The 23385-nt window shown below is 40.2% G+C and overlaps 1 protein-coding gene across 1 annotated transcript in view; it reads right to left on the bottom strand.

Moving 5' to 3' along the window:
* Positions 1-23385, bottom strand: part of CACHD1 (cache domain containing 1) — a 58685-nt gene that overhangs the window by 13494 nt on the left and 21806 nt on the right. The window contains exons 4-15 of the mRNA XM_010179313.1: positions 16963-17089; positions 14728-14872; positions 13288-13504; positions 10723-10872; positions 9456-9689; positions 7580-7729; positions 6899-7022; positions 6475-6592; positions 4711-4879; positions 2711-2853; positions 1944-2125; positions 507-617 (exon numbers count right to left, since the gene is read on the bottom strand). Of these exons, the coding sequence (XP_010177615.1) occupies positions 507-617; positions 1944-2125; positions 2711-2853; positions 4711-4879; positions 6475-6592; positions 6899-7022; positions 7580-7729; positions 9456-9689; positions 10723-10872; positions 13288-13504; positions 14728-14872; positions 16963-17089 (1870 nt within the window). The remainder of the gene's footprint in view (positions 1-506; positions 618-1943; positions 2126-2710; positions 2854-4710; positions 4880-6474; positions 6593-6898; positions 7023-7579; positions 7730-9455; positions 9690-10722; positions 10873-13287; positions 13505-14727; positions 14873-16962; positions 17090-23385) is intronic.

Genomic DNA, 23385 nt, shown 5'->3' with positions numbered 1-23385 from the left:
AAACATCACCCTGGTATGTACAACTTCAGAAGTGTAAGTGTGAGTAACCTCAGGAAATTCACAAATTCAGAGATTACCAATCTGATGAAGAAGTATTTGAGTACCAGCAGAGAGGGAACACATTCCAAACTGCCCAACGAAAGTGATCCCTCTCCTCCTCCTCCTCCATCCTTGTCTTGCGTACATGACACCTCATCTCATGTTCATCCAGGAGCGCGTTCTCACCAATCAATCTTTATTTCTGTATGCTGTTATTATTCATATATTGATAAAGCTACAGAATATAAACCTATTCATAAAACATTTTTTCCACTCTATCTCAATATATTATTTCCACTGAATCTACACGATGTTATATTACATTTCACCAAAAGTGCTTTAAAACCAGGTTTGGTTTTCAGTTTTTGAACATGTAGAAATTACCCAGCATATTTCTTACCTACCCAAAGCACATCTTGATAACTGAGAGTATTCTTGCTTGACACAAACCTCAAAACACCATTTACCTGGAAGAATGCACTGTATGACTGATGGTAACGACGTAGCCTGCCCCTCCGACATCTAAGTAGGGACCAGTAAAGGTAATTAGTCCTGGGTTAGCCACTGCATGCAGGTACCTAAGGGCAGCCAAAAGAAACACTCATAATTAGTGAATAAATCATTACTGTCAACATTAAGACAGTATCCTTGATTTTGCAGAAACATAGACAAATGCTGAATTCTGCACACTGTGAACAACGTGCTCTCAAATTAATGTTTCTTAATATTTAACAACTATCTAAGTAGGATTAAGACCCGGACCTACAACAGACTTGCTCAATAAATAGTTCCTCAGTACCTACAGCGGCATTAAAAAAGCTCAATTTACTTCTGCACAGCATACATTTAATGTCATTTTTAGACATTTTTCCCCAGAACAACATATGACTTTGTGCTAGCGGAGTCTCAAATTGAAAGCAACCGCTTGCAAAATTATTATGTTGCAAATGCGGGAGAGAAAGGACGTCCTACGGGCAGAATTCACATGTGAAAACCTAGAAAGACGTCAGAAAGTGATTACAAATTACAACCTCTTCTAAAACTTACTGCCAACTTCAAATGAGATGCAGTCATGGCAAATATCTTGTTACTGTCCAATGAAAGTTTATAATGAAAATAATTTGAGAGCTTTTTAAATGGAGACAAGGGATTGTAAGAGTGCATTAAGTTAGTTCAAACACGAGCATGCTTTGTTTATCTTGCTACAAAAACTAGAGAGCAAAATTCCATCCTATTATCTGTCAGAAAAACACATAAACAGTAAAAAGGAAGAAAACCTGAAGAAAAGCTATAATCAGTAGCTATGGTAAAGATCTCTTCAGAGAAAATATGGGTCAGGAGAGCTACAGCATGGCCAATGCCCAAGACTTCCCCAGCACGGCAGCACATGGCTGGCTTCTCTCACCACAGCCCTCTCATGTCCCAGGCTCTCATTGGTAATGTGTACAAATATTTTCCCAAATCAGATGCTAGTGCATAATTAATAGAGCACACAGTTAAAGCCAGCAAATTCTGACTCTAAATTTGTGAGGAAACCTGCTGTAAACAAACAAAAAGACTAAAATATTAACAGCCAAAAATGGCACGATGTTGAAAACACTCCCGAATTAGCTAATCCCTAAAGGGGATGCTCAGTTTTTGAATATTTATATTCCCATCTGCCATAGCAGGGATATGAAACAGAAAACATCCCTTAAAATAAAATGGGTTGACATTAGAACCAATAAAGGTTTTAACTAGCTGCATTTAAATACTGAACCTTTTACCCACGATGAAAACATTTCTAGTTAAATAGTTCATAGCTGGCCATAAAAAATCCCAGGCTATGAAATCGATACCAAATATTTTCCTTATTGCCCTCCAAGATTATCCAAAGCTTTGATAACAGGACCCTAAAAACTCACCATTGTCTCCTGGTGGGATCAAATGCTTTGTCCATGAGGGAACCGGGGTAAATTCGGAGCACCCCATTGGGGGTTGCTATGTAACGGCGCACAATGTAACTGTTCAGGCTACTCATTTCCATTTGTGTCATCCATTCATCGGTGACGTGACTGGTAGCCATTACTTCATTTCTGACAGAGAACTGCAAAACAAAGGCAGACCTAGCAGGGTTCCTCTAAGACTTGCATGAAAAGATAATAAGCTGCTCGCGGGGTTTCCTAAAGAGCCATTGGAGATCATCTAAACTCAATTATTTGTTTAAAGTCTTCTCACACCAGACGGATCCAGCACATTCCACGCAAAGGAAAAGCTTATTATAATGAAATATTGTTGTCGTTATCTCTGTGGCTTTTAGCGTTTGCTTTTTTTACTTTATGTAAATATAAACACTGCTCTGCTTGCACACAAAATGGGAATTTCTCATTTATATGCCTAAGAACACAAGGATATTTTAGCTAAGAATTTACTGCAGCTTTAATTTTTCTAGTGTTTGTTTCAATAGCTGCTTATCAACTTTCCCCCCCACCTCTTGGGGCTGAAGCCCTCTCCCCCTCTTCTCTCCAATCCTCTTGGCCTTGAAGCCCACGGCCACCTCTCCAGGCATGGAGACACCACTCCAAACAACAAGCTTCAAAAGATGGATGTTTCAGGTCCTGGATGAAGGCACGGGATGCGAGGAAACCAAGGTCTCCAAGAGTCAGCACAGTGGTTGGCACCAAGGACATACCTTAAGGCCAGGGTTGGCGATCAAGCGCGTGTTGTCGCTGAGGTACGCTGTGTAGTGCTCCACCATCCGCTTCGTTTCGGGCTGGCTGAGATGCTCGTATGGAGAAGAGAAGCTGCCTGCAGAGAGCATTACCGTAGGGCTTTCTGGAAAGAGCAAAATAGGAGAAAGTTAAGGACAATGAATTGCAGATATTGCACAGCAAACACATTTGTACCACGAAATGGCATCCTCCGCTTGCTCACACTTCAGTGTGCAAGGCGCACAGCTCAGGTGGTGAGTGGACCATGAATGTGAAGTTTTCCACCCAAACCAGTGTGCTTGCCAGCACAGCTCGCCTTCCCAGACAAAACTTATGTTGCACATGAACCACCTTTCTTGCTGCAAAACACAGAATTCACAGAGTTGGTCCACTTACTCTGAGCTTTGTGTGTTATGTTGCAGACTTCAGTCCCCTGGTTCTCAAAGTCTAAACAATTTCTGAATTATTACTTTTCAAAAGATTACAGAAGTTGTTTTGCCTTAAAAAAAGATTTTGTATTAAAAAAGAAATTTTTTACCTGTGTTTAGGTTGGATACAGCAGAGGAAAACGAAAATGAGCACTTTCAATTACAGATAATGAACAAATAGAGAATTACAAGTGCAGCAGAGGGAGCTTACCAATAACAGTGTAGTGTCTGGGGTGATTTTTCAGAACAGACTGAAAATAACTTCATTGTGCAGAAACTACCATATCTGACAGCTTTTTCTTTTTAAAAAGAAAAGTGATGATGATGATGCAGAGCTGAAGGTTGAGAAGTTCTCCTTTCCTGAATATTTGACCCATGGAACCCAATTTCCCTGTGTGTAATGTTCTCCAGAGGAAAAAAATTCACTGGAATATGTGAAGTGTTCTGCTTTCATTCACATTCCTCTACCACACATCGCCACACATCCAGCAACCAGATGTACTGCAGTCATCACTTACAAACTTCTGTTACGGTCCTTCATCTGCTTCCCAGACCAGATATTCTAATGTGATTGCATTTTGCTTTGCCTGAAGTTTTTCCACTTGTCAGCTTAGTGCTGCGTTTTTTGGAGATTGTCCATTTATATCTTGTCTTTCTGGATATAAGATAATCAAGACTAGGCACCACATTGAAGAAAGAAAAAAACCCTGCATTTTAAACAATTGGCAAAGCAATTTCCATAGGTTTGTCAAGTTCCTCCACAACTCCTCCAGTCTAATCTCCCTTGGCTATTTGTGGCACTGCAATATAACTAAGAAAATATCACCACTGTGCCGCTAATCCACCATGAGACCTTCAAACCTTGCTACAAACAAAAAGCACTTAATTCAGAACTTCTTATAGTGTAGCACAGATTTCAGCAAAACCCCTACGATTAATACTTAAATATGAAAGTTTGCAACTTATGACGCTTACATAGAAATACCTTTTATTTTCTTAGGATATATTGTGTTTTCCAAGTTCTCTGTCCTTGCCAGACACTTGGACTTACACTACCACACAGACTCTCTCTCTTTCCAGTAACATTTCAGCAACTACTGAAATTAATCAGGTAGAGCAGAATCACTTTAGCTTATCGAAAGCAAAAACGCATCAGTGACCTGAGAATTTTTAAGCAGGTAAGGAGGGTCTGGAAACCATCACACCACAGGAGTTCCCAGTTTCCTGCAACAGACTTAACTTCTGTTGTCACATGGATTGATGGTATTAAATGCTCGTGGCAGTGAAAAACTTGCATAAATCCAAAGTCAAACGAACAGTAGTCCTGCACAACTGGCCAGGACTTCATCCTACTTATGTTATTTGTCAATAAACTGCTTTATCACCAAGAGAAGAGACCTTAGTTTTCAGCTTCGTGAGGCATCTCTTATTCTCCCCACTGCTGGGAACTTGGTCGAGCAAGGCTCACAGTGCATTTATCTCTTACTCTGCTGAGCAGTCCCACTGCATGAGAAACATTCATGAGGTGAAGATGAACTGCGAGAGAGCTTTACCTAAGGTAGCCAACTGCTTGAAGTGCAGGCAGGCGTTGGGCTGGCCCAGCAGATCCAGTCGATGATACAGGAGCTTGCTGCTGGGGACAGTGTTGAGGTTCTTCAGCTGTTTGACTGGTATTTCTGGCTGTATCACCACGACACACAGAATAAAGGATGTGTCCTGGACCTGAAAAACATGAGCAAGTCATTAAACAGAAAGAAAAAGATGGAGGAGTTACAGAACTTATTTTCTATTTAACGCTCATTCTCTTCTCTTTAACTGCTCATCTCATCCAGTTCTGGAAGGCAGCACCACACTTCACCATACTTTTGAGGATCACAAATCCTACTCTCTCTGAAAAAAGACAACTGCCTTTCAAGGAAGCTGATGTGGACCTGATCCTACACAAAACAGAGAGAAGGACTGTGCAGATAAAGTTCCAAGTATTGACCTTCATGCAGGATACAGACCCTTGTGTGCTCTGATTACTGCAGCTCAGTCCCATACAGCCCCAGTCTGTAATCATCCTGTATGGATCAGAACCTCTAAGCTGTACAGAAGATACTTTTCCACAGTTTATGTACAAAATAGAAATATTTAGTTTTCAGGGAAAAACAAGATTACATTAAGACCTTAATTTTGTTGATCAATTAGCAATAATTTCTAACACTGTTTCGTGGATACTTTTTGAAGTGTCATTAACAGAGGAGAAGCTGCAGAGAGCACACTGGTATTCCAAATATGAAGAACATGGACAATGGAAAATAAGATTTTATCATTACCACTCTTAATTGTGTGCTGCTTGTGTCACATGCTTTACTGGTTTGTGTATTTTAAGTATCCTGTAGTACATCAGACTAGCAAAACTTGGAGTTGCCCAGGTGCTCTGCAAGAGTGTTTGAGATTTAATGTATCATTACAACATAAGAAAATAAGCTCCAGACACCCTCCTATGTGAATTTCTGTTACACAATGACAGATTTAATCTCTTAAAACTGCTCAGCTTAATCTTTTAGGTTGGATTTAACTTAATGCTGTGAAATGATCCACAAGTACCCTCTTGAGTTTGTTGGCACAAAGAAGTAGCCAATTATTTCTAGCAACAATGAAATTCACCTGGATTATATTTAACTTTGCATTCCATTTTAATCCTTGGGTCAAGATCAGTGTTCAGATATGTTCAAAAGTTAAACTGCAGAAAGGAAGTCAGCTGCTAGAAGCTCTCTTAAAGCTCTTACAACTTCCTTACCATAATATAGGCTGTGGCTTACACATAGTACTCATTTCAATGAAAGCTTCGATATAACTAATGTTTGTGAGGAAAGTGTCAAATCACAGCAAACATCATCACTGGCTGCTGATACAGTTCTGAAACAAGACAGTAAGAGTGAAAAGCTGACATTTTCCCAATTATTTTAATAAATGGATCATACTACTCTGTCCCAAACATAACAACAGTACTAAGTAAAAGAATGTCTGAATACTGAAGACTGCCTCAGCACTGCATCCAAATGTGTATTCAAATTTCTTCATGAAGAAAGAGCACACCTCTATCCTTACAGACACATCTCTGAAGATGACATGGTAATAAACCTGAAACAGTAATTTAATTGGTTCTTCATGGAGCAAAAAAACCCCACATTAATGCAGTCTCTGAGTAATTAAAACCTTTCATATTTCAAAACATAGCAATACTTCGCTGCATTCAGTACATCAATGTACTCTTCAATATATGAACTTACTCTATGCCAACCTGCAACAGGGGCACTGTTACTCCTTACCATTTTCCAGGCGTAGCTGACGTTGTAGGCTTCTTTTCCAACTTCTCTCAGTTTGTTCACGTGCCAGGACAGTGAGGAGTTCACAGGAACCGTGATGATCTGGCTGCCCAGGGGAATGCTGTATTGGCAGATACAACATCCGGCATTTTATTAAACACTGAGTAAGAGCTTAAGCAAAACCCATCTACTGCACATTTATAAAAATATCGTAAGATCTGTTGGGATTAACTGCTATCTGTCTCAGGTGAAGAAAAAGCGTATGTTTGCTGACAATGCACTCATGAACCACCACATTTTGAGTTAAAACACATACTCAGATTAGACAAGACTAAAGAATAACAACTTTACCCTATATTCTCTTAAAACTCCTCTAGAAATACTTCTAGTGGCTGCTAATGATTGGACTTGCATCCTGATTCCTTACCTGAGGATGTTCTGGCGCACCAGTTCAAATTTAGGAATGTTCTCATAATGGATGATGTCTGTGTGGAGGGGTGGTTCAGACAGCAGGTAGGGCCTGGTAAGGGATGGGTGCATAAGAGTGTAGCCTAAAAAATAAGAGACACAAACCCCATACATTGAAGGCATTATAACAACTGAGTCCAGGATGAATATTTATAGGAAAAAAAACCTACAGTAACTACATACAGTTTTTGCAAAGGCTTAACAAATGCCAGTGAACAAGCAATGTTATCAAAGAAATTGCCAATGAAGAACTAGTTAAGTTGCAAATGAAAGACAGCTTGAGTAATCAAGGAATAAAAAGAGGTTGGGATCAGAGGAAGAGAGCTGAACACACATACAGCAGTTTTGCCTTTGTCCTACACATCTAGAAATCCTCAGATGCTACACATAGAAAATGTCAACAGCAAGTAAGCGTTTCCACATCAAAACTCACATTGTGCAGGTATTTCAAACCATGAACCCAGCTACAGTCTCCAGCACCTCTCAGACAAAACTAACCAACCCACATGCAATTAATCTTCTAATTTATATTATCATTCATTACTTCTAGACTACTTAGAGACATGGGAATTAAGAGTTTCCTTTTGATGGTTAATGACCTCAGTGGGACTAGAAGAGTTTATCTGGGCCAAAAAGTTACCTTTATTATCAATGAGGAAAGTGTAGGAACCCAAGGAGTCTTGATAATAGGTGACATCTTCCAAGATGTATGCAAGATTAACGTCTACTCCAACGATCCCTAGCAGCAGGTTTCCAAAGTAGCATGGTTTACTTACAGTCATTATCAGGCCTTAGAACCAGAAAAATAATATAAAACCATCAGCAATAATATCTAGTTAATTATTTTTAGAGGAAACAGAGCATACACTTCATTGTTTCAAAATGTTGAACAGTTAAACTTCATGTAGTATTTATATAGTCTACAAGTTTATAAATTTATATAGTCTACAAGTGGGTGCCCTACAGATAAGAAATGCATTTGCATGAAAAGCCAAGGTAGTCTTTTGTTCCTTCAATGTCATTTAAGGCAATTTTAAAAATAGGGGGAGGAGGAAGGAAGAGAATTTGTACTTGCAAAGCAACAAGAGGAATGAATTATTGCTCATCTAATTGCATATTCAGAATATTAAACCTCGTCTGCTTAACTAAATCCCAGTATGGACACTGTACTGGGAATCATACCCATAATTACACAGTGTTTTGAGATGCATCTTGTGCCTGAGGTAAGAACTCTCAGTAATACCTTATTTCTCTTACTTTCTACACCACTGTTATTTAGAAACTCAGCGACTCTTTCCTTCAAACTAATATAAAATTCATTTGCATGTATAAGCTTTTAAGTACACTTTGATATTTATTCAAGACAAACCTTCTCTGTTGCGTCATTTCTAATCCTTCTGTTGCTCAAATTTTCCATGATGCTTGGATATGGCTTTGTGAGAAAGAAATCACACAGCCTAATTACCGAGGTTAACAAACGCACAAAGTAGCGAGGGTTGTGACTCAGAAGAGCTTTGCTCAGGAACAGTCTTAAATTTGTTTTGAGACTCAACACACAAGGCAAACGTGCAACCTAAACTCAGCAGCCCTTAAAAACTATTCAGCATAACCTTCAACTACTCCTGTGTACTAGCCAAGACAAAGAATATGCAAAATCTTGAATGAAGTAGTACAGAATTTGCTCAATTGTCTAAGTAATATAAGATACATGCTGGTATACTCTCAGAAATCTCTGTCGGTATCTACACCTTCAGCCTCTCCACTACTGGATGTAGTGGTGAGATCAAAGTTGAACACAACTTTTTGCTAACATGGCATCTAATTTTAAGATAACAGGGCAGATCCATGCACCCTCCCACCATGTCAACATAAACTAGAAACTGATGGGAGAACCAGCCTGCAGCCATCTTCTGTGTTGAGACATTCTTCAGGATGCATTCACAGCCTATGGGAAAAAAAGAGCCACTGCTCGGGGTGCAAAGGCAGGAAAAAGGGAACTCCAGCAGGAAGGATGACTCAAAAGTCAAGTGTGTGGCACCACAGGAAAGGGAGGCTCAAACAGTAATAACTTTTCCCTTTCTCCACTGTGAGGACCTACACAATCCCTTAGGTCTACCTACTTCTACATGCAGAAATACTGAAATAATGTACCCTGTGATGGTGCAGTGTGAGTCACAGCTGTCATTTCAACACGACAGGATTGCTTCCTTCAAGTACAAGCAATTTCTTTCGACAGTTTAAATTATGGGTGCTGTATACATACACATATATAAGAACTAATTTCACCCCTGAGAATCCAATCTAAATCTATCTACTCCATGTCTTAAGACCACTTATTTAATAACTAGACCTTCTGCAGATAAAAAAACAACTGGCACGAAAAGTGAATTTTGTACTTGCCTTGAGAACACACCTAAAAGCATCACCATATAAGACTACAGTATATTTGAGAATATGTAAGCAAAGAGAACCTAATCTCTTTCGTTTTTATACCTAAATTCAGTGCAAACACTTACCGTCTCCCATTTCATCTGAGAAAGGCAGACTGAAGACCGCCTCATCGATCATTCGGTTCGGGAGGTTTGTGTAGAATCGGCCGACTGTAGTTTCCAGGTTGCTCAGCTGGTTGAGGACCATCATGCTTCCCTTGATGACTGGTAGGGCTGTTCGGTCTGGCACCCCGTACTTCACCGAGTTCTGCTCTGCCAGGTCTCGCAGAAAGGCCAGTTCCTTCAAACCCGTCACTCCCTCTGAAATGGAGATGTGAGAAATGGGTGGAAGGAGGAGGAAGAAGCTTACTTTCCATCAAGACTCCTGGATCTTATTCCAAAGTAGCATCAATAAAAGCAAAATTATACATATGTTATATGGTAGGACTGAATGTACTTATTTAAGCGATGAGGTAAAGCGTTGAAAGGCTAATAAGATTGCCTCTGATATACAGTGCAGAAATTCAACATGCTTTTCACATCACCTTCTAACGAAGGCTTCTGTGACCCCCTAAATACACAGGGCAGACCTCTGGTGGCTACTCCACTTAAAGGACCAGGAGTATCTTATTCACCCTTGGAGATAACAGGCTTGTTTTTTCACTTAAACACTGAAGTTTCACATTTTACGTAAGTCCCAGGCTCAATTCCTGCAGACAAATCAAAGCCTTTTGTACATATTAGGCCTCAAATTAGTATTAACATTTACAGGCAAATGATACATTAGCTTAAGCATTAGCTTCCTTGGCTAGTGTCCACGTGCAATTATTAGTAATACAATATAGAGCCTTCTTATTAAAAATGCTTTGTGGGAAAAAGCACAGGATGCTGAACTACTGTGTGCATGGCCTTCAGATTTAACTTCACTCTTAAGGTGGTTCCTAAATTATCAAAGCACTTCAGATTACATTTGATGTTGCATTCATGCTCCTTGGCTAATAACTGAAAACTCATGTATACTCTCACTTTGCTGCACCAGGAAACACAGGCAGCGTCAGGAAGGTTTACAGTTGCAGCAGTTATCGAATTTAATTCAGTTTGGTTGGCACTAGACAATTTAGGCAACAAAACCTTATACCCTGAGCAGCTGCACTGGGATACATAAGCACGCAGTGGCACACCGTTTTATACACTAAAGAGGTAACATCAGGATGCAGCCTCTGGATTACATGGGCCAAAACCCATTAACAAACTGCTCCCAGCAAGGCAGGGAATTACATTTGATGAGCTTAATAAACTGGCTGCACAGTGAGAGGGAGTTTTCTTCCACTGGTAATACAAAAATGTTTCTCACCATTCATAAGTGCATAAGTAAGAATCATTACTGAGTTGTTGAGGAAACTGTTTTCTTCATTGATGACACGTAAAGTAGCTTTTTTGTCATCTTCCGATGAATCTTTTGATGTAATCCCAGCCGAGAGATAAATTATGACCATATCAGTATCTAAAAAAGAATTATATACATGTATATATCAGAAAGTGCATTAGATTTTTAACTCAGGAAAGTCATGTGGTAAAAGCCCTTACATCTCCTTACAACCATATGTTGCCAACAGCTTCATCTCTGAGATTCACAGGAGTCTACAATGGAAAAAAATACACTTTCCTATGGTGTAGGTTAGAGCGTAATGCTTGAGCAACGTGACAGGGCACACCGCCACTCAGCATCGGCTCCTTTTGCATGAAGCTGAACACGTTTTTCCAGCTGTGTGTGTTCTGGGTGAATGGCCTGCCTTTGAACAGGGAAATTCAAATCACTGCTCACACGCCATCCTGTTTCCTCATGTTGTAGCTCAGTATTCAAAGTATTTTATGCATATGATTAAGACACTTGTAGGGATCATACACTACCATATAATCCAAAGCACATGAGGTTAGTTGGTTATAGACCACTTTGTCAGCATGACTTGAAAAGAATTTCAGCCAGAATTGGCTTTTGATACAAAAAAGTTAGGAGGAGCTGTTAGTTTTGGGGCAATTTCTGCCTTTTCTTTTTTTAGATGCTAAAACTATGGAAAAAAGCAAAGCCAGGTATTACTACAGCTCTGGCTGTAGTTTAAGGAAAACCATCAATGTGTTCCTTAGCGTGGTTATTACACACTGCAGCAGAGTAAAAGCTTTGCTAGCAGGAATAACATCAGCCCTAAGTCTGCATGAGGGACCAGTGCTAAACAGGGCATCTTATGCTTCTAAGAGCAGGAAAAGGCCCTTATATTCAGTGTATCGTTTCTGCATCTATTGACACTGTGCACATGTATATAATATATAGACACTGCAATTCTATATATAAATATACAGAGACACATACCCCCTACCTATGTACCTAGAATTTTCAGAGAGTGTGGTGCTCAGTGGCATAGCATTTTCTTACACTTTGGGGTGAAAGTCTGCAATAGGAACCAGCAAAAAGCAGGAAATTTGGACATGTTCAACAGCACAATTCTTCCATCTCAAACCAGCAGTTCCCTTCTGACTTCTCCAGTGTGAATTCGGGAGCAAGGCTGTACCTCAACAGCTTCCCTGGCACACCCACACATTGTTCTCCAGGAACAGGATGTTAGAAAATTAACAGCAATATGAATGATTTTTTTTTTCTAGGTTTGTTTTTCTTTTTTTTAAAAAAGATGAAAAGATTATTTGCAAGAAAATGAGACGTGTTTTATAAACATCCTCTTCCCAAATCTCACTCTGTGCCTCACCCTATGAGTTCTGAAATTTGCCATAAACACATTAGGTCTTCAAAAATCTTTCATTCTTAGAGAAAACCTAAATCCAAAGCATTTTCCTTTTCTCTTTTTCCCTGTACTTGGACCCCAAAATAATTGTTTGGTATGAAACCTTGTAAAAGTCTGTGTTTTCATATTGAAAAAGGATATGCCAAAACCTTGTAATACAAACAGGCCCAAACATAAAGGACATATAGGAGGGTGCTGCAAGACTCTGCAGCTGATGATCTTGGAATAGCTACTGATGACAAATGCATCTCATACCAGTCAGCTTCAGCAGCGCTGGATTTATTTTTAATTTTCATATTTTCTAGGCAGTTGCATCGCTTTCCTCATTTTGCCAGAGCATGGGAAACACCTGCCCCTGACAACCCTGTCCTCCAGCTAAGCAATGTATGCTCAGATATATGCTTTACTAAAATTCATTTTATACACTGAAAGAAAGTGTCAGGAAATAGCAGCACATTTTCTCCATCTTTCCAAAGCACCTTCATGCCAATGTTACTCAACTCCAAGGCACACTCAAAGCACAGCTTCAAGTATTTGCTTTCCACAGCTTCCTGGCACATCCATCTCCGCATCTTTCACCACATCCTCATGACAAAAAAAAAAAAAAACACCAAAAAACTCCTCAATCTTGGGAATGAGAAGGAGAAAAGCCAAAAATGCATACACCAAAAATCAGGAGGATATTGGAAAATTTAGCCAGGCCAACCTCATATTCCATAAAATATTGCTCATAATTGGTATTTTCAAAATCATTTTCCCTAGGAAGCAAGGCCACTTCCCTAGGGTTCCAGTTAGGCAGATAAACAATATATGTATGTTTTAGTAACATGTGTGAAATAATTCAGCTATAAGGCAATTCAATCCTGTAATTTCAACAGAAAGGCAAGGCAGCCAGTGAAATACATTAAAAAGGAATGGCCACATTCAACAGTCACTCCTGCAAATTCCAGATCAAGTAAATGCTACTTAAAAAAAACATGTGCTTCCTTCCTGGCCCTTCCCCTTTTTTTTCTTTAATATTCAAGACACTACAACTCCTTTGGCCTCTGTCAAAGTGAGACTCTCAAATAAGAAAACATTTGCAAGCCTCAGAAATAATCAGGATTGCACAAGGAGAGACTTACTTCCTTGGAGTTTGGTGCCATTGTTGGTGTTTCGTATCAGCTGGAAAGCCTTTTGAAAGCCCAGGGCGTGCTGCGTGGGGCTGTCGGATGACTTGATGCTGCTAACGAAGGTGGACATCTTCCTTTTTGTCTCGCTGGTGGCAGGAGACAGAAAGGTCTTATAGCACTGATCCAGCGAGCAGGTTCTTACTGCGTCTGCCACGGTTAACACAGAGATCTTGAAAGAGAAGAAGCTATATTGGATTACCTTACCATTTATAATTCCTTATGCACCAATATAGAAAGCACAATGATAAGCCAACTGAAGACATTCCGGGGATTTAAAATTCAATTGTTAAAAAATAAATGCTTGAGGCATAAATCCATCAAATTTGAAAAGGATTAGACTTATGGTGATTTCAAGAAAAAGAGACTTCAGTCTTTGTTTCTCAGATGAAGTCAGCATTGGTCTGCTGGTACATAATAGTTAAAACACTATTCTGGGCAGAAGCCTGAGCAAACTAGAGATAACTGAAAAGAAAATCAGCAGAGAGCATTTTCAGGAAAGCCTTGAGTGCCTATAGAAGAGTGGAGTGCATACAGAAAATGAAACAAATACACCAAAAAAGCAAACCTGAAAGAACTTCTCACAGGCAAAGCACAATGTTGTTTTGATGCTTCAGTCAAAGCAAGCCAAATCTACCATCAATTTTTATCCTGAAAACAACTTCAGGCATGTAGTGGTACCACTTGCATTAATACACACGTAACATACCAGTCTTATTAAATGAGTGGCATACTTTTATTATGAATTATGACTGATGCAAGACAGTCATAGAATTAAGCAGTAATTATACACCCGTATAACAGGTTTCATAACCACTGAGCTACTGACCAAGTACTGAATGTCTTAAATGTATTTTCTTCATTATAGGTCTATATTAAGACAACTACTTGACACTTAAATTAAAGCACTATTAATTCTTCTAAACTGTAAGTATTATTTTACAGTATTAAAGCTCTCTAAATGCACATAAGTTAGAAGTGTTTTTCCCACACTATTAATGGGAAGACTTAAGGCAAAGATTATAACCAGTTGTTCTTCAACTTGATTTGACTGAAAATCCTTTCCTGTTAAACAAAAACCCAAACCCAAGCAGAAAGAATGGTCAAGGTCCTATTAACAGAGAATTGCTGAAATTAAAGACCAACAGAAACAAGATTTTGCCTTACATCAGTGGTTTTTACTTTTTTCCTGCCTGCAGATCCTTAAATGTTTCCCCCGCAGTAATACAGGCTTCCAAAAGTGAGTTTAAGCCTTCATCACCCATTAGAGGTTGACCACAGATCCCCCTGAGTCCGTGGATCACAAGTTAAAAATGCCGCTTTTGGATGAAAACTGAAAACACTGAGCATAGTTGAAAGCAAGGAAAACACACTCATGAACCAGAGAAATCTTACCTTATCGTGTTCATCTATTGAGCTCAGAATAACCTGCGCAGCGTCCTTGGCAATCTGAAGCTGCGTCTCTGTGACCGAAGCCCCGTGGTCCACGATGACAACGATGTGCTTGGACTGAGGTCGGACAGTAGAGACGTAGACAGGCCTGGAGGAGAACAAAACCCAAGCCACTGTCATGAGTCATCGTCACTAAAACATTTACAAGTGAAGGTAGTTGAGAATTAAAAATAAAAACACCCAATGAAGGAAACAATGAATTATAACAGGATTTTTCGCCTTTATGAAAGCTTCTGCTATGAAAGACAAACTGAGGCTCTGAATATAGTGAAAAGGCCCTTGCTTTCACTCTCTTTCTGATTTTATTAACCAAAATCAGGTGTCAGGCTCTTCTCTCTCTCTCACAGCAACCCCTTTCAGTTAGGAATAAACTATTTTTCTGGTGCAGCAGCAGGGCTTGGGATTACTGTTTGCAGCAGCTCCCATCAAGTTTTGGATTACGCGCTGACAAGCAAGAAATGCCTCATTGCAAACGTTGGGTGCTGGGAACCTTACTCACATGTAAAAGTAAGTGCAATAGTGGGAATTTGCTGGTTATGGGACAAGTGAAAACCTGTGTGATTGCGCAGAGCTGCATGAGCAGAGGGTGTTTGGTTTGCTCTAATAAGCTTCTGGCCAAGAAAGGGTTTTTCTTGGTGCCCTGGGGTGAATTTCATGTGGGTCGCAGTTTTGAACCCCATGGCCAATCTGAGTTAACTCTGGTGAAGGCTCTTTGTGCTGCCGTGTGTCTGTGTGTGCTAACATCAAATATAACATCAGTATTTTTGGGGAAGCAGAGCTCAGATCCAGTTCAATACTCTGAGAGACGTGTGAAAGATTTCACAAGCTTGTGTGCCAAGGTTTCAACCTGGAACAAATTAAGATGGTCTTCAGCAAGGAAGAATTTAAAAAACCCAAGACCCTCTTCCCTCTTTAGTCCAGACCCAAAACTAGTTAGAGTTAAGTGTAAGTTTTGTGATCTAAATTTATTATATCAAAGGCAGCCACAGAAATCTTATTAAGAGGAAAATGCAGAAGATTTTAGACAAGGCACGACAATAAACAACTGGCACAAATCAGTCCTTAATTGTAAAACAGCCTGCAGCTTGACACTGGTATTAATAACTAGAACTTAAATAGGGCCTTTGATCTTCAAAGCACTTAAGTATTAACTAATTAATCCATCCAAACTACTCTCTGAAGTAAATATTAGCAAAAAGATAGCCCTTATTTAGCCATGGAGAAACTGTGACCAAGATTAAAAGATTGGGATGCAATCACCAATGGTTTTAGTGTCAAAATTCTGATGGAGACTTGGGTACCCCCAACTCTCGTGTCTTCAGACCGCACCTTTCCAAGACCACAGAAAACTTCCTCAAGCCCAGACGCTCCCAGCCTTGATGACACACAGCAGATAACATCTGGAAACATTGGATTGCTCAATGCTGACAGGTAACCAAAACACCTTGTCTCTGTACACTCAGCTGTGTAGAAATGTACTGGGATGGGCCAATGCTTCCTCCGCATAGACTAATTAACGGGGGCAATTAGCCATGTGTGACCAGAGATACTAAGACCACCTTCTCAGAAAATTCCACTCTTGATGAGTCCCATAATTTTGACAGCAAAGGCTAGCAAAAAAATACTGCAACTGCTCTGCTTCATGCACACAGAACCAGAATATTCCCCTGAGCAAAAAAAAAAAACCCATCACCATTTGATCCTTTTTCTATGGTTTTCTCAGCAGAAAGCTCCCACTATTGCTGCGTCTCCTCTGCCCACAACGTGCCACTTGAACCTTGCATGGAGACTGCAAAAATGCCCTTTCCAGTCTCCTCCCCAAAGCACTGCATTGCCAAATCAGTAAAATACATTTTCACTGCTTTATTAACGGGGGTCAAGTATGAGTCAAATAGGAGACAAATTCTGCCCATGGGCTGACCTACAATTTACAAGTTACTGCTATTTAAAGCTTATTTGATTTGGGAGAGGTGAGGAACCTGTGTGTAATTTGATTTTACTTCAAAGTTTTTTAAGAGTGAAAACTGGTGCTTTAAAAAACAAACCTAAGAAAACCCAAGGGACCCCATTAAAAGTTACTCATGAATGTTGTCATCTTGGCAAAGCGTAATGCTGAAATGAAATCAGTGCTCAAGGAATCCAGTGTTAGTTCTTTTCCTACTAAATTGCAAATTATACCTGCTGCGGTGTTCATAGTTGCCTTTGCACCGGAACTTGTGGGCTGGGAAAACGGTGAAAATGCCTTCTTCTGAGCTGAAATACTGCCATTTAATTCCTGGGTTGGACTTCAGATTATCAGCAAGAACTGAAGGTTGGAGAGGAGAAATGAAAAATGAAATAGAGTTACAAAGGGAGGTCAAATTTGGAAGTATGTTTATTCATGGCCACTTGCGTATGAGCTTGGAAAAGAATAACCAGGGTCCCAACACCAACCACAATTACATTTATTTGAGGATGGATAGATCTTCATGTCTGATTTACAAACAGATGAAGTCTTCTGGAAACTTAATGCTAGACTTGACGGATTTTGTTTAATATGTGATGACAATTCCTGAATCTCTAAAGTGTAACTGCAACCCAAGAAACCAAGGCAGGAGCAAGGAAGGAAGAGATTAAGGCAATTATATTTAATATCTATACATACATACATTTACATGTAATGATAAACACATTGTCCACATTGTTTTCATACAGAAAAAACCCTAATGTTAAAATAATTGCGTTCTTTATACTGAAATAACTGCCAGATATTAAACAGGCTTGCTGCTTGCAGCTCTGTAACCCAATCTGTTACATTACCTGTTCTGGCATCTGTTTAAAAATGTTTGTGTAAACATTTAGCAAAAATAGTTTAACATGCAAGTGTAGTCAAGGAAAAACTCACCATACAGAAACAGCTGAAAAGGTTAAAAATAAAATAAAGTAAAATGAGAATCTTTCCTCTTTGTTCGTCGCACTCTCCTGTTTGTGCAAGGGTAGATTGGTAAAGCTTTTGGGACTCTAGAATTTACCCAAGTTTCTCATTATCCCTGCGCCATAATTAACAGGGCTGTGGGTCTGCTGTGTGTTGTTTGCTAGGAGAAATAGCCACCTTTCAGGGAAAATACAACATCTGCCCTCAAAGGGTTACGCCATGGCCACGCTCTCCAAGCACTACCTGGTGGGTGCTGGCTCCATGCTGGTGTCACCCATCCTCACCCTTAGCATCTCCACCAGGTCCCCATTTTCAAGACCATAAAATTCAGAAAGAATGATAATAACAGTGCTCAGCAGCTGCATAGCAACGTTCCTCCAAGTGTCTCCAGCTCCTCGGTGGCAGGTGATCATTACTCACTCATTGCAGGGACAACAACAAGTGAAGAACAAAAAGGTCAATGACATGTTCCCAAATTGTACAGCCAAGCAGTAGCTGAGATCAGGATATAACCGCAGGGTACAGATCTCAACTCCCCCGTAGGTTATTGGCCATGTTCATTCTCTTTAAAATGTGCTTACTTTCCTATTAAAAAGCTAAAGCTTAGGGATATTCACAAAACTGACTACAGTAGTGCAAATACAAAAAACTACCACAACCAACAACGAAATAGAGCAGCTACCCAGGACTTAGACCATCTGTGCTAATAACTTAGAAAGATGTTTATAATTTTTTTTATTTATTTATATTATTACCACCAAGCTACAACAAGAGTGCATGGATATTGTGAAAATCCTGAGCACCCTGAGTCCAGTTAAAATGGATCATACCAGCTTAAAATGCATTAAAGATTTTTAAAAAGTATTTCCTTGCCATTTCTCCTTTCATGTTCTTTGTTTATAAAAGTAGCCAGAACTGGCAGAGAGGAGCGCTCATTTACAGAGCTTCCCCTTTTGCTGAGCATTTACTGTCAGCATTTCCCTTAGGATCAACACTGAAAAGAGGCCAGACAGTTTCATCTCCTGGATCTCATTCACTATCAAATACACCAGTATTTGGGTCACTGCCGGGCGCCTTTCAAACCTTAGCCAGACACTCTCCAACAGAACATCCACCTAGAGCAGAGTTTGAGTTCAAGATCCTCAACAGCTTCCCACTTACTCGGGTTTCCCAGTCTGATGCTCTCTCCACATCCAGCCCAGCACAATTACCCTCTAAAAGCCACTATCCTGCAGCAAATATTGCTTGCTTCACTCAAGTTCCCCCTGAATTTTCCCTATGTCCTAGTTTTGGTTTTACACCTGATACGACACCAGTTTCACAGCACCATTCCCGATTTGAGCAGGTTTCTTTGGTCACAGACAACGGTTTCTGTGACGCAGGGACACAAAGCAATCTGAAATGTTAATATCGCCAAATTTAGGTACCGTGGAAAAAGTCAGTTTTTAATAAAAAAAATTAATTTTAATTTAAAAACAGTTGGTTTGTTTCATATAAAGAGGCTGAATTTCTGGTATTTAAGTTTTTGTTAAGGGTTACAGAACTTGAAAAATATATTTTCAAACCAGACATGTGAACACAGTGTTAAAGCCTGGGTGAAATAACCTGTCCTGTTTAATTTCACCGACAGCATTAACATAAGGGCATTTATAATTAAATGTGTGGGGGTTTTTCCAATCATGGCTATATTCAAGATAAACTTCTCATTCCCACAAGGCCACGGTTTGTATTTATTTCCCTATGGATTTACATTGTTCATTTTTCCCATAAAACAACTGGTTTTGAACTTCACATGAACTCCTTGCAGCTTCGGTGCCTCTCTTTGCTGTCCCTCCTTTGCACAAAGTTCTGCCCATGTTCACCAATGCCTTCCCCAGAGACTACCAGTTTTACCCTAACTCTTCTTTTAAATTATTTTCTCTTTTTCCTATGACCACAGTAGCCAATCTCCCAGCAGAAAAGCCATGGATGGAAAAGACATACTTTTCCTCTTTAAGTGCACTCTTATTTTCCATCCACTGAAGCTGTAAGCATGCCCTGCAGATATTTCCTCATTTCTCGGTCCCTGCCAAGACACAGCCACTGCTCTTTTTTAGCCCAACCTCACTTACCCCAAACTTTCCACTCCCTCAGTTGCTTGCACTTTATGTCCAGCTCCTTCTTTGAGCAAATACAGACCCTGGACAGGTTGCACAAGCAAAAGACAACAAAAAAGCACACAGTAAGGCAAGCCTAGCCTATAGCTGAAGGCTAAATTTGTCAACGTTACACCCCTGGCAGCACCAGCAGAAATGTCTGTAGGGCACATCACTGGTACTCGCTTTCTAGGCTCCATATACTTTACCTGTGGTTCTCATTTTAACTCAAAAACTAATCTATTTTTTCATTTTCTGCTCAGGTTCGAGTGATTTTTGCAAGCACAAGAAGTTATCTATCTCCCTGTTCTAACATAAATTACAAAATATTTTGCATTACTAAGTACAGCTAAAATTTTGCTTTCCTAAAGTGAACATCACTAAATAAAGACCCAGCCTTGATATCACACCACCTGGAAGAAGCCAAGAGTCCAAGTCCTATAAACACACAAATCTTAGTGGTTTCCCTTAATCCCAGACACAGACTGGGGATAGATAAACGGCCAACTGGGAGCTCCGAAACCTCTGTCCCTCCACTCTGACTCCAAATTTGGCAGCAGACAGAAAAAGTTGGGAAGTATTAACATGAGAGTAGTTGAAATGATCATTCTCTCTAATTATAAATATCTCACATGGCAAAAAGGACTTTTAGAAGAAAAGCCCTATGTGATAGAGTTTATAAAACTTCAAAGGGAACGCGATATGATAACACTTAGCACTTCTAGATACCACTTTCCATCTTCAAAGCGTAGTCAAATCATTAACTAATTAATCTTCAAAGAACAGCACAAACAGTCAGTGGAAAAAAAAAAAAAGGAACGACTGAGGATAATTGCTCATTATAGAAAATTTTCTTCCGGTCCTCATCTTCAGCATCACATTTATCGAGCTGCAGACCTCACGGAAGAAAGGAAAGTTGAATTTTCTGCGCAACACGTATACTGCAGTTCTTCTCTGACAAGCACCTCCACTAAAAATAATCATCAAGAAGACACTTTAGTGCTTCCCAGAAACAACAACAGAGAGCGGATGTGCTTATTTTGCAAGGAAAGACGTTCTCTGCCTCTCCAGAGCCACAGATGTGGTCCAGGATTCTCTGGGTCAAGCCATACTCTGGTTCACGCCTTTTCGCCAGCAAGAAAAGGCTCCGCAGCTCAGACCCAATTTAAATTCTGCTGCTGGCAGGAGCCAGGCCAGAGCCCAGCTCACTCCTCGAGCACTCTTTGGACTCTGGAGGGGAAAGAAGTAAAAACCCTTTCATTTTAAGGAATGAGCCCAGTTTCCTTGATTAAAGGGATTTGGAAGGGGAGTATTAAGTCTTCTGCTCAAGTACCTCCCAACTATTTTAATTCACCTGAACTAACAATTTAAATTATGGCAATATAGGGAATCTAGCCAAGGCACTCCACATCTTAAATGATCCACACTTTGAATAAAGAACAGACAAAATTTATTGACAACTGGGCACCATCTCTGCATATTGCAGGGGAAGGGCACTCTGCTAAAGCTGCCTGACTTGGAACGGATATTCCAGTGCTTTGAAGGATGAGGAGGAGAAAGATTTACTGGGTTCCTGTTTATTCAAAAAGGAAAAAACCCCAAGGAATCTTGATAATGCAAGGCACTGGCTCTGGGTAAGGTTTTGTCGTCTAATAAGTAAAGGACTATTCATAGCAGTGAGGACAGATCTCTTCATCAACTGACCAAAGCCTGTGATGAAGTCTGAAGAAAAAAGACTCTCTTCTTATCTATTTTGTAGTAATGGCTAAGAGCAATCCAAATGGAAAACTCAAACCAAGATAAAACCCTTTCAAGGCGTTAAAAAAATAAAAAGTTACCTAGTATAAGAAAAAATAAATGGCAAAAGCATTATATTTTCAGGGTTGAGAAAAGAGTAGTACATCTATTTTTTTCTTCTTCCTCCCTTCCCCAAGATGAATGTCTCTTTTCTCTCTATATTACGAAAATCCAATAGAAAATGGAAAAAAATAATGTGTATATTTGTGAAAGTTTAATGAGCTACACTTACCCTTCTTAACACACTGTTCAGCCTAGAAACTGAGGTTGGCTGCACCGAGAGCTCTCCTGTGGCTCACCCAGAGTCTGCAGTGCAAATTCCATTCCCTTCCAACACCTCCAGCTTCACCACTCCAACCCCACTCTCTTACGCTGCGTGGAGAGCGGGCCAACATTAACATTTCAAGAACCAAGAGTTTAAATGTATGTTTTGCTGAGAGCATTTTATAGGTCAGATTATTTAAACTGCAAAACTCATGCAGGAAAAGAGAGATACTCATGGGAATTTGCTTTTTTCACATTAAGAGGAAAATGATCGACCCATTCAGGATGACAACTTGGTTGATGGACAGGCCAGGCTGGGTTGGGAAACTGCTGGCTTTCAAGCCCTTTCTCTAGGAGGCTGATGCACTTGGGGTCCTCCCCATCATGCTGCACGCAGTGGGAAAACCGAAATGACATGATTTTTGGGAAGCCGTGGCTTTTCATCCTGCCTTTAAATCTGAACGAGCAAGGCAAGAGAGGAAAAAAAACCAGTCAAAATACCCAGATGTATCTACAACTTTCTGGCTTTTTAGAGCAGAAAAGCAATTCAGGCTAAGGTAGAACCTGAATCCGAAGTGTGACAGATAGTCCTCACTAGATCTACGTACAAAAGAAATAAGAAAAATATGAGATTAGATAAACTATTTTTCCTGTTCGATCTTCATCCTCTTTCAAAGGTGGATTTAGTTTAGAGTAACAAATACACACAGATTCATTCAGAAACTGCTCCTGTGCAGACAAAGTGTCCTAAGTGTATCCTCTAAGGTTTCACTGAACTTGGTCACTGCAAAAAGAATTAAAATTAAGAGTTGCAAGGGCCAGATGACACTGAGTGTGTACTTTTAAACACCATTTCTAAGCTGACAGCCATCTTCACGCTGTAAGGGTGCTGGTGCACTGACAGCACCATCCTTCGGACCAAAACTGCTTCTGGGTCTGTTTATATCCCTGTCTGTCTGAAGCCAACCACTGCCTTAGCCCATGAATCCCTCTGGCCAGAGACTGCTTTCCTGGCACAAGAGGTCATGGCCCAAACGGGAGCTACAGATACCAGCAACACAATGCAAAATCCACCCGCAAAACAAACACCCGGCCTCCTGCCTCTCAGTCTTCCCACATCCAGCTTATTCCAAACCCCAAATATTTCTGCAGCAATACGGGGACACTGCCTCGGACATGGGCGACGTAAGGCTCCACAGCAGTGTTGTTCTGCTCAGCCCTGCCCTGAAGCCACATCAGTCTCCTGTCCTGGCGGGGGTGGTGGAGCTCACGTGGTTTAGATGTTCCCAATTAAGGATCGGGGAAGGGAAGGTGGGAACCGTCACCCCACAGACTTTCAAGCACCTTTGTACTTGCAAGTGAGGACTAAGGGTATTCCTTGCAGCTCATCTACAGAAAACTTCTAACTTCACTAGTTGTGTACCCGGTATCAACTTTCGTTTCAAAAAAAATCCTGCTTCCACCTCATTTTTCTCCATCCATCCACTCTTT

The sequence above is a fragment of the Mesitornis unicolor genome, unplaced genomic scaffold (genome assembly GCF_000695765.1).
Source record: "Mesitornis unicolor isolate BGI_N332 unplaced genomic scaffold, ASM69576v1 scaffold44642, whole genome shotgun sequence".
Lineage (NCBI taxonomy): Eukaryota > Metazoa > Chordata > Aves > Mesitornithiformes > Mesitornithidae > Mesitornis > Mesitornis unicolor.
The sequence above is the reverse complement of the archived record's forward strand: the minus strand, read 5'-3'. Positions and strand labels throughout refer to the sequence as shown.